The 13,605-nt window shown below is 38.8% G+C and overlaps 1 protein-coding gene across 1 annotated transcript; it reads left to right on the top strand.

Annotated features, from left to right (window-relative positions):
* Positions 1-3,601: 3,601 nt before the first annotated feature.
* On the top strand, positions 3,602-12,664 carry zgc:162331 (uncharacterized protein LOC793007 homolog). Its single transcript, XM_051106948.1, has 5 exons — positions 3,602-4,089; positions 10,927-11,118; positions 11,220-11,376; positions 11,456-11,641; positions 11,871-12,664. Exons 1-5 carry the CDS (start codon positions 3,915-3,917, stop codon positions 12,094-12,096), a joined length of 936 nt encoding a protein of 311 aa, XP_050962905.1. The 5' UTR covers positions 3,602-3,914; the 3' UTR covers positions 12,097-12,664.
* The last annotated feature ends 941 nt before the right edge of the window (positions 12,665-13,605 follow it).

Raw genomic sequence — 13,605 nt, 5'->3', positions numbered from 1 at the left:
AACAGTACTGGAGTTCACGTGTGCTGCTCCAACTGATCAGTTAAAAGAAAGAAAGAAAGAACGAAAAATTAATTGGCAAATAACAAGCATTTATTAAAATGCCTTTCAATCAAAAGGATTTAAAGACAATGTGAAATGTAAATTCAAAAAGGTGCGCCCAGTGTAATTCTAACGAAAAATTATATATGTATGCTAATTATATATATTATCTTATTATCTTAATGGCCATATATAATGTGTATAATGGCTATACATCATGTGTTTCCAATTTTAATTCTAATAAAATTATATTATTATATCTATAATGTATTAATTAAAATAATTTATTAAATTAATATAATATTCATTATGCTATAATTAAACAATAATTTATATTTATACTTTAACATTAATTAAACCATATAAAATATTTAATTATATTTAATATCATCACGTAAATAATTTATTATAATTTAAAATAATTTAATAATAATAATCATTATTATTGTTTTATTTAACATAATTAATATAATATTATTTATAATAGTTATTTATATTTAATTAGAATGCACTGTATTTTACAGTTTTTTATCAATTTATAAATTGTAATGTAAATTAGAAATTTGATTTGATTTCATAATAATAATTTTTACAATATTTAAATTATTAAACTTTGTCTATTATTTATTTATAATTTATTAATTAATATAATTTATTTAATTAATATGCAATTTATAATGTTATAGTAAAACAATATTTTATTTTATGTGTGTGTGTGTATATATATATATCATTAATTATAACAGAAAAATATTTAATTATTTCATAATTTTAATTTAAAATAATTCATATATTATTTATAATAGTTATTTATATTTAATTAGTATACATTATTACTGAATTTTACTATATTTTTTAACAATTTATAAATTGTAATATAAAATATACATTTGATTTAATTTATTATTAAACAATTATAATTTATCAAATATTCTTACCTTTGTTATATTATATTATATACTTAATTATCACACAAATATCTACCTGTGTCATGTTGCATTATTTTGTACAAAGCAATTACTGTACTAATGCATTATATAAAAAAGTAAATACTATATAATAATAAATAGTGTAATAAATGTATTGTTCATTGATGTTAGTTAATACATTAACTAATTATAATTAGACACCTTATTGTAAAGTGTTACCAAATAACATTATGTTAAGTTAAACAAAAACAAATTACAACATCAGTCCAAAAATTTAGACCATAATGTGCATAGCACGCCACCTAGTGGAAAACAGAGCAACTACTGTAACTGAATTGGTATTTTTCAAGTATGATTAGTTTTAAAGACTGTACTGTGAAGTGCTGTTACAAGAAAACATCTGCAACGCAGCCAACAAGGAATAAAAATCTCAGTTTGCTGCTTTTCTGTTGTGTAATGTGCTCTAAGTCTTTGTAATTTCTTTCTTAATCTAAGAAAATGCTGTACTAAAGCAAAGCTTTGTTCAGTCACAGTGGGGGGCAGAGCTGTTTGTGTGCTTTTGTTCGATTGACTTTTATTCTGGAGAGTAATCACGTTACATGTTCGGCATACGTCTACATTTAAATCAGCGCTCTGCTCTCCATACAGTCAGTAAACGGCGAACACAGGGTTGCATTACCTAATCAATGTTGCCTAAGTTACCTGTAAAGCTCTTTAGGGTTTAAGCAGGAGATGAATGTCAGTAACGCTTAAATCTTCAAACAAGCGGTCAGGAGAGCTGCTGCTCCTGCGTAAGGCTGTGAAAAGACTGTGTTCTCCATGACACAATGCTGAAGATTAAGTGCTGTCCTCCTCTTGGACAGCGTTGAAAGGGTTTGATGGGGTGAGAGGAGCCATTAGGATCAGGTTTATATGGCACGATGTGGGTGAAGATCTCAGAGCATTACAGAGACTTAAAAGACGGGCCGAGGTGTTTGATTAATCAACGCAACAATCCGTTATACATGCTGAAGGAGTTTGACGTTGAGAGGGAAACTGAGAAAGAGTGTGGGATATTAGGACTGTTTGCTCAGATGAAATGAGAGTCTGATTGTTTTCCTCTCAGCAGGGTCACGGCTAGAGAAAGAGGAGTCTGTCACCAGCATCACTGCACAGAGACGTCACTGTCAGCTCTCAATGGGATATTATTAGCTGCTGTCAGTGAGTGAGTGACGTGCTGCATTAATAGTGCCTGTGATCTTTAGTATAAAATGATCAATAACTAACATGAATGGTAAGTGAATGGATGCTTTTTGACAGATTCGGAGTCACAATGTGGCCCGGATGTCCTGAACTCACTCTAAATCAGTCAATAAATCAATTAATCAATAGCACAAAGGCTTTGCATGTTAAGTGGAATAGACAAAAGGAGATTAGAAATGGAGAGATGAAAATTAATAAGTATACAAATGCAATCCTAATTAAATCAGACATCATTAGATGATATGATAAAAATTATTAGAAGAGTTGGGACTGAGTTGTCACACTTGTTTAGGCTCATGCTGGCACATTATGGGGTACGTTGTCACAAAAAAGCTGTTTATTGACAGATTTTAAAAATGAATATAATATTATTAATATTCGAAATGTAATATTATATATTAAGTATAATATTTTATTACCAAATAACCCTGAAAAAATACATGACAGTTTCCACAAAAATATGGAAACTGTAGAACAACTGTTTTTAATATTGATAATAATAATAATAATAAAAATGTTTCTTGAGCATTAAATCAACATGAATACTGAAGGATCATGTGACACTGAAGACTGGAGTAATGATGCTGAAAATTCAGCTTTGCATCACGGAAATAAAATACATTTTACAGTATATTCAAATAGTAAACTGTTATTTTAAATTGTAAAAATATTTCACAATATTACTGTTTTTTTCTGTATTTTTAATCAAATAAATGCTGCCTTGAAATCTTTTATGACATTATAAATATCTTTATCATCACTTTTGATCAATTTAAAGCATCCTTGCTAAATAAAAGAATAAAAGAATAAAAATAAACATACTGACTCCAAGCTTTTAAATGTCATAGCGTATACTGTTACAAAAGCTTTATATCTCAGATAAATGCTGATCTTCAGATCTTTCTATTCATCAAAGAATCCTGAAAAAAATATACTCAACTGGTTTAAATATTGATAATAATATTAAAAATGTTTCTTGAGCAGCAAATCAGCATATTAGAATGATTTCTGAAGGATCATGTGACACTGAAGACTGGAGTAATGATGCTGAAAATTCGGTGTTGATCACAGAAATAAATTACATTTTAAAATATATTCAAATAGAATAACAGTTACTTTAAATAGTAAAAATATTTTAGAATTTTACTGTTTAGCTGTAATTTCGATCAAATCAAACCCAGGCTTGGTGAGCAGAAAATACGTCTTTTAAAAGACATTACAAATCATGCTGTCCAAAAACTTTTGACTGGTAGAGTATGTATTAGAAAAAGACGAAAACGCATAAATATGCCGCCACTTTAAAGCCACAGTCTTGTAATCACGTGGGAGCGAGAGAGTGACAGTGAGAGAGAGAGGAAGCAGTGCAAAGCACATGTACATGAGGATGTACTCGCACATAAAGCACTGCAGCTCTGCCGTGTGTTGCATTACGCAAGCGGCTCATAATCAGCAGTGGAGCTGCAGCAGCGAGAGCGCAATGACAAGCGGCTTACGGAGGACAAACACACAGCAGCGCTGCATGAGAGTCAGTGTAACTCCCTCCCTCCCTCTCTCTCTCTCTGTCCCTCTCTCTCTCTCTGTCCCTGAGCGAGCAGCCTGCGTTTGGCTGCTGAAGCGCAGGAGAGTCTCTGGAGTCGCCAAGGACCAGCGGACATGAGCGACTGACATTCACACTTTCTGTGTGATTTTTAACCTCGGTCTTCGATGGCTTTGAAGGAGAGTTGCCTCACCTGGGGCTTCCTGCTGTGGTCTATGACGTGGAACTCGGCTCGGACTTTTACGCCAGATGAAGGGTCTTCGGTCAGTCCCATATTTCATCGCACCACTGCCACCGAGACACTGATAAACAGCACTGAGGCCCCTACAAACAACTACACAGGTGTGTAAAACAACAATATGTCTGTTATAATAATATAATAACTGCATAGCATCATATAGTGCTGTGCAAAAATGAGCAAATGCACTTAAAAAGTTCATAACTTTTTCATAAAAAGCATACTCACAGTGCAACATTTACTGTGTGCAAACACAAATAGGTAGGCTATATAAAAACACATGCACTTATTGTGAAATTTCACGTGTTGGTTTTAAAATGCAAAAGCTTCTTACGGGTTTACATACAAACAGAGCTTTCACAACAGCTCAGATAAAATCAGATCAGCCTGAACTGCATATAACTCACGTTTTATTATGACTGGAGAACATATAATATATGCCAGCCTTTGCATACTTTGAGTGCACTTTGCAAATAGTTTATTGATTTCTACTGACCCGAAGTCAATATGCATGACAGATTTGTGGATCTCTAACATTATCAAGCTAATATATGAGTTTGTTTGCAGTATATAATGTATCTGTGAAGGAAAAGAAACCATCCACAGGTGTCAGTTACCTTGAGGTTTATTGCACAGGTGAAACAAAGGATGCTTTTTGCCACGTGGCAATGGCGGGCAGTGGGATAGTTGGCAGTTTGTCAGTTCCGTTACAGGGTTGCCAGCTTTGAAACTGAAAAGGAGGGGGGTTTATCGCCACCGTGGCCATGACAGAATATGCCCTGCTTTCAGCTTTCAGTGCACTGCAAACCTGAAGGAATCTGAAGCGGATCTGTCCTGGATAAGAACATGCATGAGTCAGATTTCATCCTAAAATCAAAGAAGATAGTAAGAAGTTATGTTTTGCATAAAGAAAAAGAGATATATTTGGTTTGGTTGTTCAAGAACATTAAGATGTTTGCACTGTGCCAGTATTTCTATGACAATTTAGCACATTTAGCCCCAGAATTCTATTTGATATAATGAAAAAAAAAAAAAGTCTAATTTCTGTAAAGTAAAAATAATTCTATATTTTTTAATTTGTGATTTTATGCATGTTTCTTGCAATACCTTAAATTGTATGCAGTAAATCATGTTTTTATAAAATAGTATCACAATCATTTTTATGTATTGTAATGCACTATAGTAACATTATTGCATTACAGTAATGAAGATTGCTTGAGAAAATGTGCTTAATTGTGATCTAATGTCACAGTGTGCCCATTCTCACATTAAAAAATAAATAAATGATTTAAATAATAAAACACATTTTAACTGAACTAAAACAAAAATCTTAATTTTGTTTCAGCTAATATTGAAACATTGGTTTAGTTAAAGTAATTAAAACTAAAACTGAAATAAAAAATAATAATAATGAAAACAGCAAAATCACTAAAACCTTAACTAAAATGAAAATGAAGACAGAAAATATAAAAATGAAATTCAAAACACTGCTGAAAACTATAACTGTTTCTCAATAATACTAAGTGGCATAATGCATTTCCTTATAAATGCAATATATAGAAATACATATTGTGGACCCCTGTAAAGTTCCTCTATTCACTCCAAGTCACTCATTTACCTGCAACACAAATACGTCACTTTTTTAAATGGATTACTGAACTGATAGTGTTAAAGAGAGAAAGCCAGAGTACACAGGAATAGCTCATGAGGTCAGCCGAAGAGTTACAATTACACGTTAAAGATGCAAAGTTATACCACACTGTTCCTTGCTGAAGTTACATGATCATGCATTGACAAACTGATCCACTCAAACTGTCCCACTGGAGAACGCCTGTGGCTTTATGGCTGTGCATCTTCAGGAGTGTGTGGTCAGGCTGCATCATCCCGGCCTCCTCAGCTGCAGGGACTTGTGGGTAATCAATTTTTAATGCACGGCCCTATGCTTTATTTAATCGTGTTCTATTCTAAGAGAAGCTCTCTGCTGTGACCCTTGGGGAGTATGTGAGAAGGGACAGAGGGGAGAAAAAGAAACTGACAGTTGAGTTATTTATTTATTTTGCCATGGAGTCGGATTGCTTAATGCTAGCGGCATTGCCATGCCAGTTAAGCCGGGCTTAATGAGAGCAGCGCAGGACTGGAACTGGTGTGAACAATAAACACCATCCAGTGACCCTGCCAGCTTAATCACACTGACTCCAGCACAGTCAATATGAGCTCCATTTGACTGTATATTGACAGTGGAGATGGACAGTGCAGTGATGAAAACTCGGTAGGAGAATACAGAAGACGCGGAATCCTCTGTGGGAATGTAGAGAGACTGGAGGAGAGGTGGATTATGGGATAGAGCGAGGGAGAAAACACTCTTTGGGTACTGATGGAAAATGCTTTCATCTTAACCCTTGAGGATAACTAAGTACTGTTAACTAAGTCTCAGGAAAACTTTCTTGCACACATACTGTCATGAGTGCCCTCTAGCGCCTCTAGAGTGTACTCGCTTCACTTCACCTTCCCTGGGACTCATTTCATCATGGACTTCATTTCCCATCATACACTGCACACCCACACCTGTTCTCATTCTGTAATTATCACCTTCAGCTGCTGCCCATCACCACACCCTCTCTCACATACTATTTAACTGGTTCATTTTCATCTGTTCAGACGTGAAGTATTGACTTGCACCGGCAATCTACCAAGCATTTCTTTGTTCCTCGACTCTGTGATTGTTTTCTGCCTGCCTTGACCAATTGCTCTTGTATCTCGACCACGATTCTGCCTTGCCTCCATTGTACCTGTCTGCCTGTGATTTCGACCCTGCCTGTTGACCACTGAAATAAAGTTCTTTGCACATGGATCCGAATGCTCATGCCGCAGTCATTACAGAATACTTCACCACCCAGGATCCAGCAGAACTATTCAAGTTTCCACGGCATGGTGACTACCAGGATCCATTGTCTAGACTCTGTGCCATCTTCCAACGAGGAAGAGACATCGACAGCTACGTGGAGGAGTTTCTGGGCTACAGCCATATGGTTCTAGGGGATAATGATCTACTCAAGGATTGTTTTCTGAGTGGTTTAGATTCTGAGATCAGTCTCAACCTGCCCTGGGACGATCCAGAGTGGTCTCTGGCCGAATTGATTGACTTTGTTCTCTTGCACTGTGGATCCACATTCACTGTAGGAGAAGTGGAGGAGGAGATCCCCTATGGGAACGATGGGCAGAGAGACCACCACCCAAAGATTATTACCCCAGAACCTCAACCAGAACCACAACCACCACCACTGCATAATATGGCTGCCACACTTGAGCCACTGCATAAGATGGCTGCCACACCTGAACCACTGCACAAGATGGCTGCCACACCTGAGCCACTGCACAAGATGGCTGCCACACTTGAGCAGTTGCACGAGATGGTCGTCAGACTTCAACTAGAGTCGGCAGACAAGATGGCCGCCATACCTCAGCCCACGTTAGCTCACCAGATGGCCGCCTTCCCTCAGCTCGAGTCAGCTCACAGGATGGTCGCCATATGTCAGCCCGAGTCAGCTCACAAGATGGTCGCCATACCTCAGCCCGAGTCAGCTCACAGGATGGTCGCCATATCTCAGCCCGAGTCAGCTCACAAGATGGCCACCATACCTCAGTCAAAGTCAGCACTCAAGATGTCTGTCATCCCTGAACCAGTGCACCAGAAGGCCGTTGAACCTCAGGAGGTCCCGCTGGTGGTTACACAACCACCAGGGGTAACGGCTAAAGCTGAAGTCTCTCTGGTGGTGCCACCAGTGGCTGCACAACCTCCGGAGATGTGGGTTAGGGCCGCAGATTCTCCAGAGGTTCCGCTGGTGGCTGCACAACCTCTCGATCAGGCACGAATACCCTCGGTCCTTTCAACCCTGACCATGGAGGTTCCGCCAGTGGCTGCACCACCTCAAGAGATGTCGAATTGGGTCGTAGACTCTCTGGAGGTTCCTCTGGTGGCTGCACGACCTCTAGGTCCGTTAGTTCAAGTCATTGAACCCTTACCTTGCCTGGTTCCAGACACAAAGGTTTTCGAGTTACGGCCAGGAGAGCCATTGTCGGGTCAAAGCCCCGAATCTCGGTCAGGAGAACTGTTGTCCGGTCCAAGCTCCGAATCATGGCTAGGAGAGCCGTTGTCCGGTCCAGTTTTCGAGTCACGGCCAGGAGAGCCGTTGTCCAGTCCCGATCCCGAGTTGCGGCCAGGAGTGCCGTGGTCCAGTCCTGTTCCCGAGTTATGGCCAGGAGTGCCGCCCCAGAATTATGTGTCGAAGCCACGACCAGAGCCCTCGGGACAAGAGCGTCCTACCTCACCTGAACCATCTCCGGGGTGGCCGCTGCCACTTGCTCCGTCCTGGGGAGTGTCATCGTCTCCAGTCTTACCCTGGAGGGAATCCCTACCGGCTGACCCACAGCCGGCCTCTCCCCGTGGAGTTCCTAACCCGCCTGTTCCACCCCGTTCCATCAAGGAACCCCGAGCAGGTACTGTCTGGGCCATAGAGGCCAAAACTAACCTCTCTAAGCTCTTTGTTTCAGTCCGTCCTGCTCCGCACTGGTTGACTTCCCTGTCACCCAAGCCGCACTGGAGGGCGATCCTGTCGCCTGCTTCGCCTTGGAGGGCGTCTCTAGTGTCTGCTCCACTCTGGAGGGCGTTCCTGTCACCTAAACCACCTTGGAGGGTGACTCTGTTTCCTGTCCTGCCCTGGAGGGCGACTCCATCGCCTAAGCCGCCTTGGAAGGCGTTTTTTTTTTTGTCTCCCGTTGCGTTTTGGGGGGCGTTTCAGTCATTCGATCCATCTGGAAGGTGACATTGTCAAGAACTCTACCCCCCATCCCGTCCCCTGCTCTAGTTATTGTTCCGCCCCTGATCCACCACCCTCCTAGACTTTCTAGTGTTTGAGCGTCTGGAAGCCACTGCCTAGAGGGGGGGCTATGTCATGAGTGCCCTCTAGCGCCTCTAGAGTGTACTCGCTTCACTTCACCTTCCCTGGGACTCATTTCATCATGGACTTCATTTCCCATCATACACTGCACACCCACACCTGTTCTCATTCTGTAATTATCACCTTCAGCTGCTGCCCATCACCACACCCTCTCTCACATACTATTTAACTGGTTCATTTTCATCTGTTCAGACGTGAAGTATTGACTTGCACCGGCAATCTACCAAGCATTTCTTTGTTCCTCGACTCTGTGATTGTTTTCTGCCTGCCTTGACCAATTGCTCTTGTATCTCGACCACGATTCTGCCTTGCCTCCATTGTACCTGTCTGCCTGTGATTTCGACCCTGCCTGTTGACCACTGAAATAAAGTTCTTTGCACATGGATCCGAATGCTCATGCCGCAGTCATTACACATACAATCACAGACACACTCAAAGCTGCCATTTTGATGGAAAACGTAAGTGCTGATATTATGATTACTGGCATTTATTATTTATACTTATTCCATTCTATTCTATTACTCTGTATTTGATTTTGCCCATACATGAAAAAGTGATAGCAACAAGTTGCATTCTATTCTATTCTATTCTATTCTATTCTATTCTATTCAAATATGGTGTGTGTGATTTGGCCCAGTCATGAAAAAAGTGATAGCAACAAGTTGCATTCTATTCTAGTCTATTCTATTCTATTCTATTCAAATATGGTGTGTGTGATTTGGCCCAGTCATGAAAAAGTGATAGCAAGTCCTATTCTATTCTATTCTATTCTATTCTATTCTATTTAATCCGATCATGAAAACATCAAGATGCATTCTATTTTATTCTATTTACTTTTGTCAATGATTAAAAAGTGACAGCAACAAATTTTATTCTATGAAAAATTGATGTTTCATTCTATTCTATTCTATTCCAATGTGTTTAATTTAGCCCAATCATGAAAAAGTGATAGCAACAAGATGCATTCTATTTTATTCTATTCTATTTACTTTAGCCCAATCATGAGAAAGTGACAACAACAAATTTCATTCTATGAAAAAGTGATAAGTTGCATTCTATTCTATTCTATTCTATTCTATTCTATCTATTCTAGTGTGTTTGATTTAACCCGGTCATGAAAAAGTGATGGCAACAAGTTGCATTCTATTCTATTCTATTCTATTCTATTCTATTCTATTCTATTCTATTCTATTTACTTTAGCCCAATCACAAAAAAGTGACAACAACCAATTTCATTCTATGAAAAAGTGATAAGTTGCATTTTATTCTGTTCTATTCTAGTGTATTTGATTTAACCCGGTCATGAAAAAGTGATGGCAACAAGTTGCATTCTATTCTATTCTATTCAAATCCAATCATGAAAACGTGATAACAAGATGCATTCTGTTCTATTCTATTCCATTCTATTCTATTCTATTTAAGTTAGCCCAATCATGAAAAAGTGATAGCAACAAATTTCATTCTATGAAAAAGTGCTAAGTTGCATTCTATTCTATTCTATTCTATTCTAGTATGTTTGATTTAACCCGGTCATGAAAAATTGATGGCAACAAGTTGCATTCTATTCTATTCTATTCTATTCTATTCTATTCTATTCTATTCAAATCCAATCATGAAAAAGTGATAACAAGATGCATTCTGTTCTATTCTATTCTATTTACTTAGTCCAATGATGAAAAGTGACCGCAACAAATTTCATTCTATGAAGTTGCATTCTATTCTACTCTATTTTATTATGTCTCATTTAATTCAATCATGAATAAGTAATAGCAACAAGTTCTATTCTATACTGTTCTATTCTATTCTATTCTATTCTGTTATGTTATGTTATGTTCTGTTTAATTTAGTCCAACCATGGAAAAATTGATTGCAACAAGTTGCATTCTATTCTATTCTATTTTATTCTCTGTTTGACTGAAGTTTATACTGCAGTCTTAGCACATTTAAAATAGATTTCTAACCATCTGTGGTTTGTGTTTGCAGGCCTGAGCTGTACGTCACTGCTTCCCCCTCGGCGAGGTTCTTTCTATGTAGAGAAGGGCACTGGGATGTCCGTGGGCACGGTGTTGGCATTCTGGTGCCTCGAGGGATACCAGCTGGTGGGCAGCGAGAAGATCACCTGTGTCTTGCGTAGCGACACCGCTCAGTGGAGCAACTACCCGCCCGACTGCGAGGGTCTGTGTTCACTGCCATCATTTCTGTTTTAAGAGATAAAAATGCACTCCTACTAATTAAAGCCCAGATTTTCAATGTGGACTATTGTGTAAACACGGTAGCCATTCCCAGACCGGAGGACCGCGGGCTGAGAGTGGCCGTGCTGGCATCGGTAGTGAGCAGCATCGTCATCCTCGCCATGTCCGTGTCCTTCATCATCTGCTGCCTGCAGGAGCGCATGAGCAAAGAGAGGACTGAACGGACAGACGGACGGGGCAGGTACGCACATCTGGGGAGAAAGACACAGGGGAGCTTAAAATAGGCAAAGAGGATGCTAATGATTTCTTTGACTTTCCAGAATGAGAGACAAGCGCAAATCCTCCTGGAGAAGCGAGTGTTGGCTGGAGAGAGATGAAGGAGACTGGGAAGCTTTTCCTCCACCTAAAATTTACAACCTTTCCCAGCACCTTGACCCCCATCTGACCCCTGAGAGCCCGGTCTATATGGGCGGACTGGCTGGTTACGATAACCGCGGGTATCAGAGGTGAGAAACTGCGCATTCTTGCACACATACACTCACACACACACTTAAATCTGTCATTTTGATAGAAAACATAAGTGTTGATTTTATGCTGATTGTTCAAAAGAACAGCGTTTATTTGAAATCTTTTGTAACATTATGAATGTTTTCACTGTCACTTTTGATCAATTTAATATACTCTTGCTCAATAAAAACATGCATTTCTTGGTTGCATGGTTTGTTTGTTTTGCAGGAGTCAGGAAAACCTCCTAAAAGCTCCTCTTCCTGGTCTTTACCGTACGGAAAGTCAGATGTACCCACATGTGGTCCTGCAGAGGGTTCCCACACCCACAGTGCCGACTGCACCCAGCGCGCCCGTCTACCTCCACCTCTCCACCCCTTCGCCCACAGAAAGCCCCATCGAGCAGCCCGCTCTGCCGCTGTACCCCAGCGCCACTCCACAGCGTCTGTGGCCATAGAAACACAGTTTTATTCAGAACTTTTACAACTGTCGCCATAGCGACGGATTACAGCCTCTACGTGCAAACGGCTCCAGGGGTTCAGAAAACCAAGAGAAATGATGGACTCAAGCTAGAGCCAACTAGATCACCACACACCGCTAGATCTAGATACTGGAGCAGGTTTGAGTCCAAATGTAGTTCAATTTAGTATGTTGCATATATGAGAAGTTTTCTGAATGACTCTAAGGAGGCGGGCTGAGTAGTTTCTCGGAGAGTAAAGTTATATTAGGAGAGGTGAGGACTCCATACTGGTACTGTGATCCGCTCCAGGGTTTATTTTTTGTCAGTTAGTACTTTATATGTTCGTGGGAAAGGTGACTACTTGCACTTATAAAAAAAATGAAAAATGCAACTGTGTCAGGTCACATTAGAGCATCAATTTAATATTTCTATGTTTTTTGTATTATGGAAGTGTAGGAGAATTACACTGATGTCCACATTACGGACGTACATTGGGATCTCAAAAACCTATGGTACTTAAAACTTGATTTTGTTTATAACAAATAAAAAGATTAAAATCATTGTACACATTTCTTGTATTTTTTATTGCCCACTATACATCATAATATATATATGAAGAGTTCAGATGCAAAACCAGCTAAATCCATCTGACATCTTTCTTTAAAAAATGCATTTTTATCAGGCTCATTTGTATAGGTTTCTATGTAAGTACTGGTACTTCTGATTGCGCTGAGGCTGGTATTTTAACGAATTTGAAGAAAAAGTGTCTGATGGACGTATAATATGTGTCGAGAGCATTCACTCAGTATCATTATCTCATTTTTGACCGAGATGGCTTTTAGCTGGTTTTGCATCTGAACTCTTCATATATATATATATATATATATATATATATATATATATATATATATATTGCTAATTCTGCTCATTTATGCTGTATAAACCACAGAAAAAATGTGTGGAAGCTGCTAAATCATAAAGAGAAAGACTTAGTAAACAGAAAAGGGCACAATATTTTGACAAACTAAAGTTCATAGGTGGTAAAGATAAGTATGAGCAGTTTTAATTAAGATATTAGACTAATATTTCACCTACCTGATGGGAAATGATAAGACAAACACGAATGATTCTTGCCCTGGAAATCCTGGTTCAGTTTGGCCAACCACAAATGCCTTTTGTTCCTCTGACAGTTTTTTGCACTATTTTCCTTGATTTGTTATAACTTTTGGCAGTCTATAGTACTCCAAATGTTTTTCCCGGTCCAACTGATTAATACAGAACAAAACATGACCCTAATTGACCATTTTCAGCAATAATCAACAAAATTTGCGAGTTCTGTTTGGTTCAGTGGCATTGTTTACGTTCAGTACCGCCAATATGGCCGATTGATGATGCATCATGAAAACACTCTATAGGGAAATAAGAAGACTAAAAAAACGTGCAAACGGTAAAACTGTTTGCACTACAAACCAGTGTGCTCATAATTAAGGTAATACGTTAAAATAA

This window comes from Labeo rohita, chromosome 4, assembly GCF_022985175.1.
Source record: "Labeo rohita strain BAU-BD-2019 chromosome 4, IGBB_LRoh.1.0, whole genome shotgun sequence".
Classification (NCBI taxonomy): Eukaryota; Metazoa; Chordata; class Actinopteri; order Cypriniformes; family Cyprinidae; genus Labeo; species Labeo rohita.
This window is presented reverse-complemented; position numbering and strand designations above follow the sequence as displayed.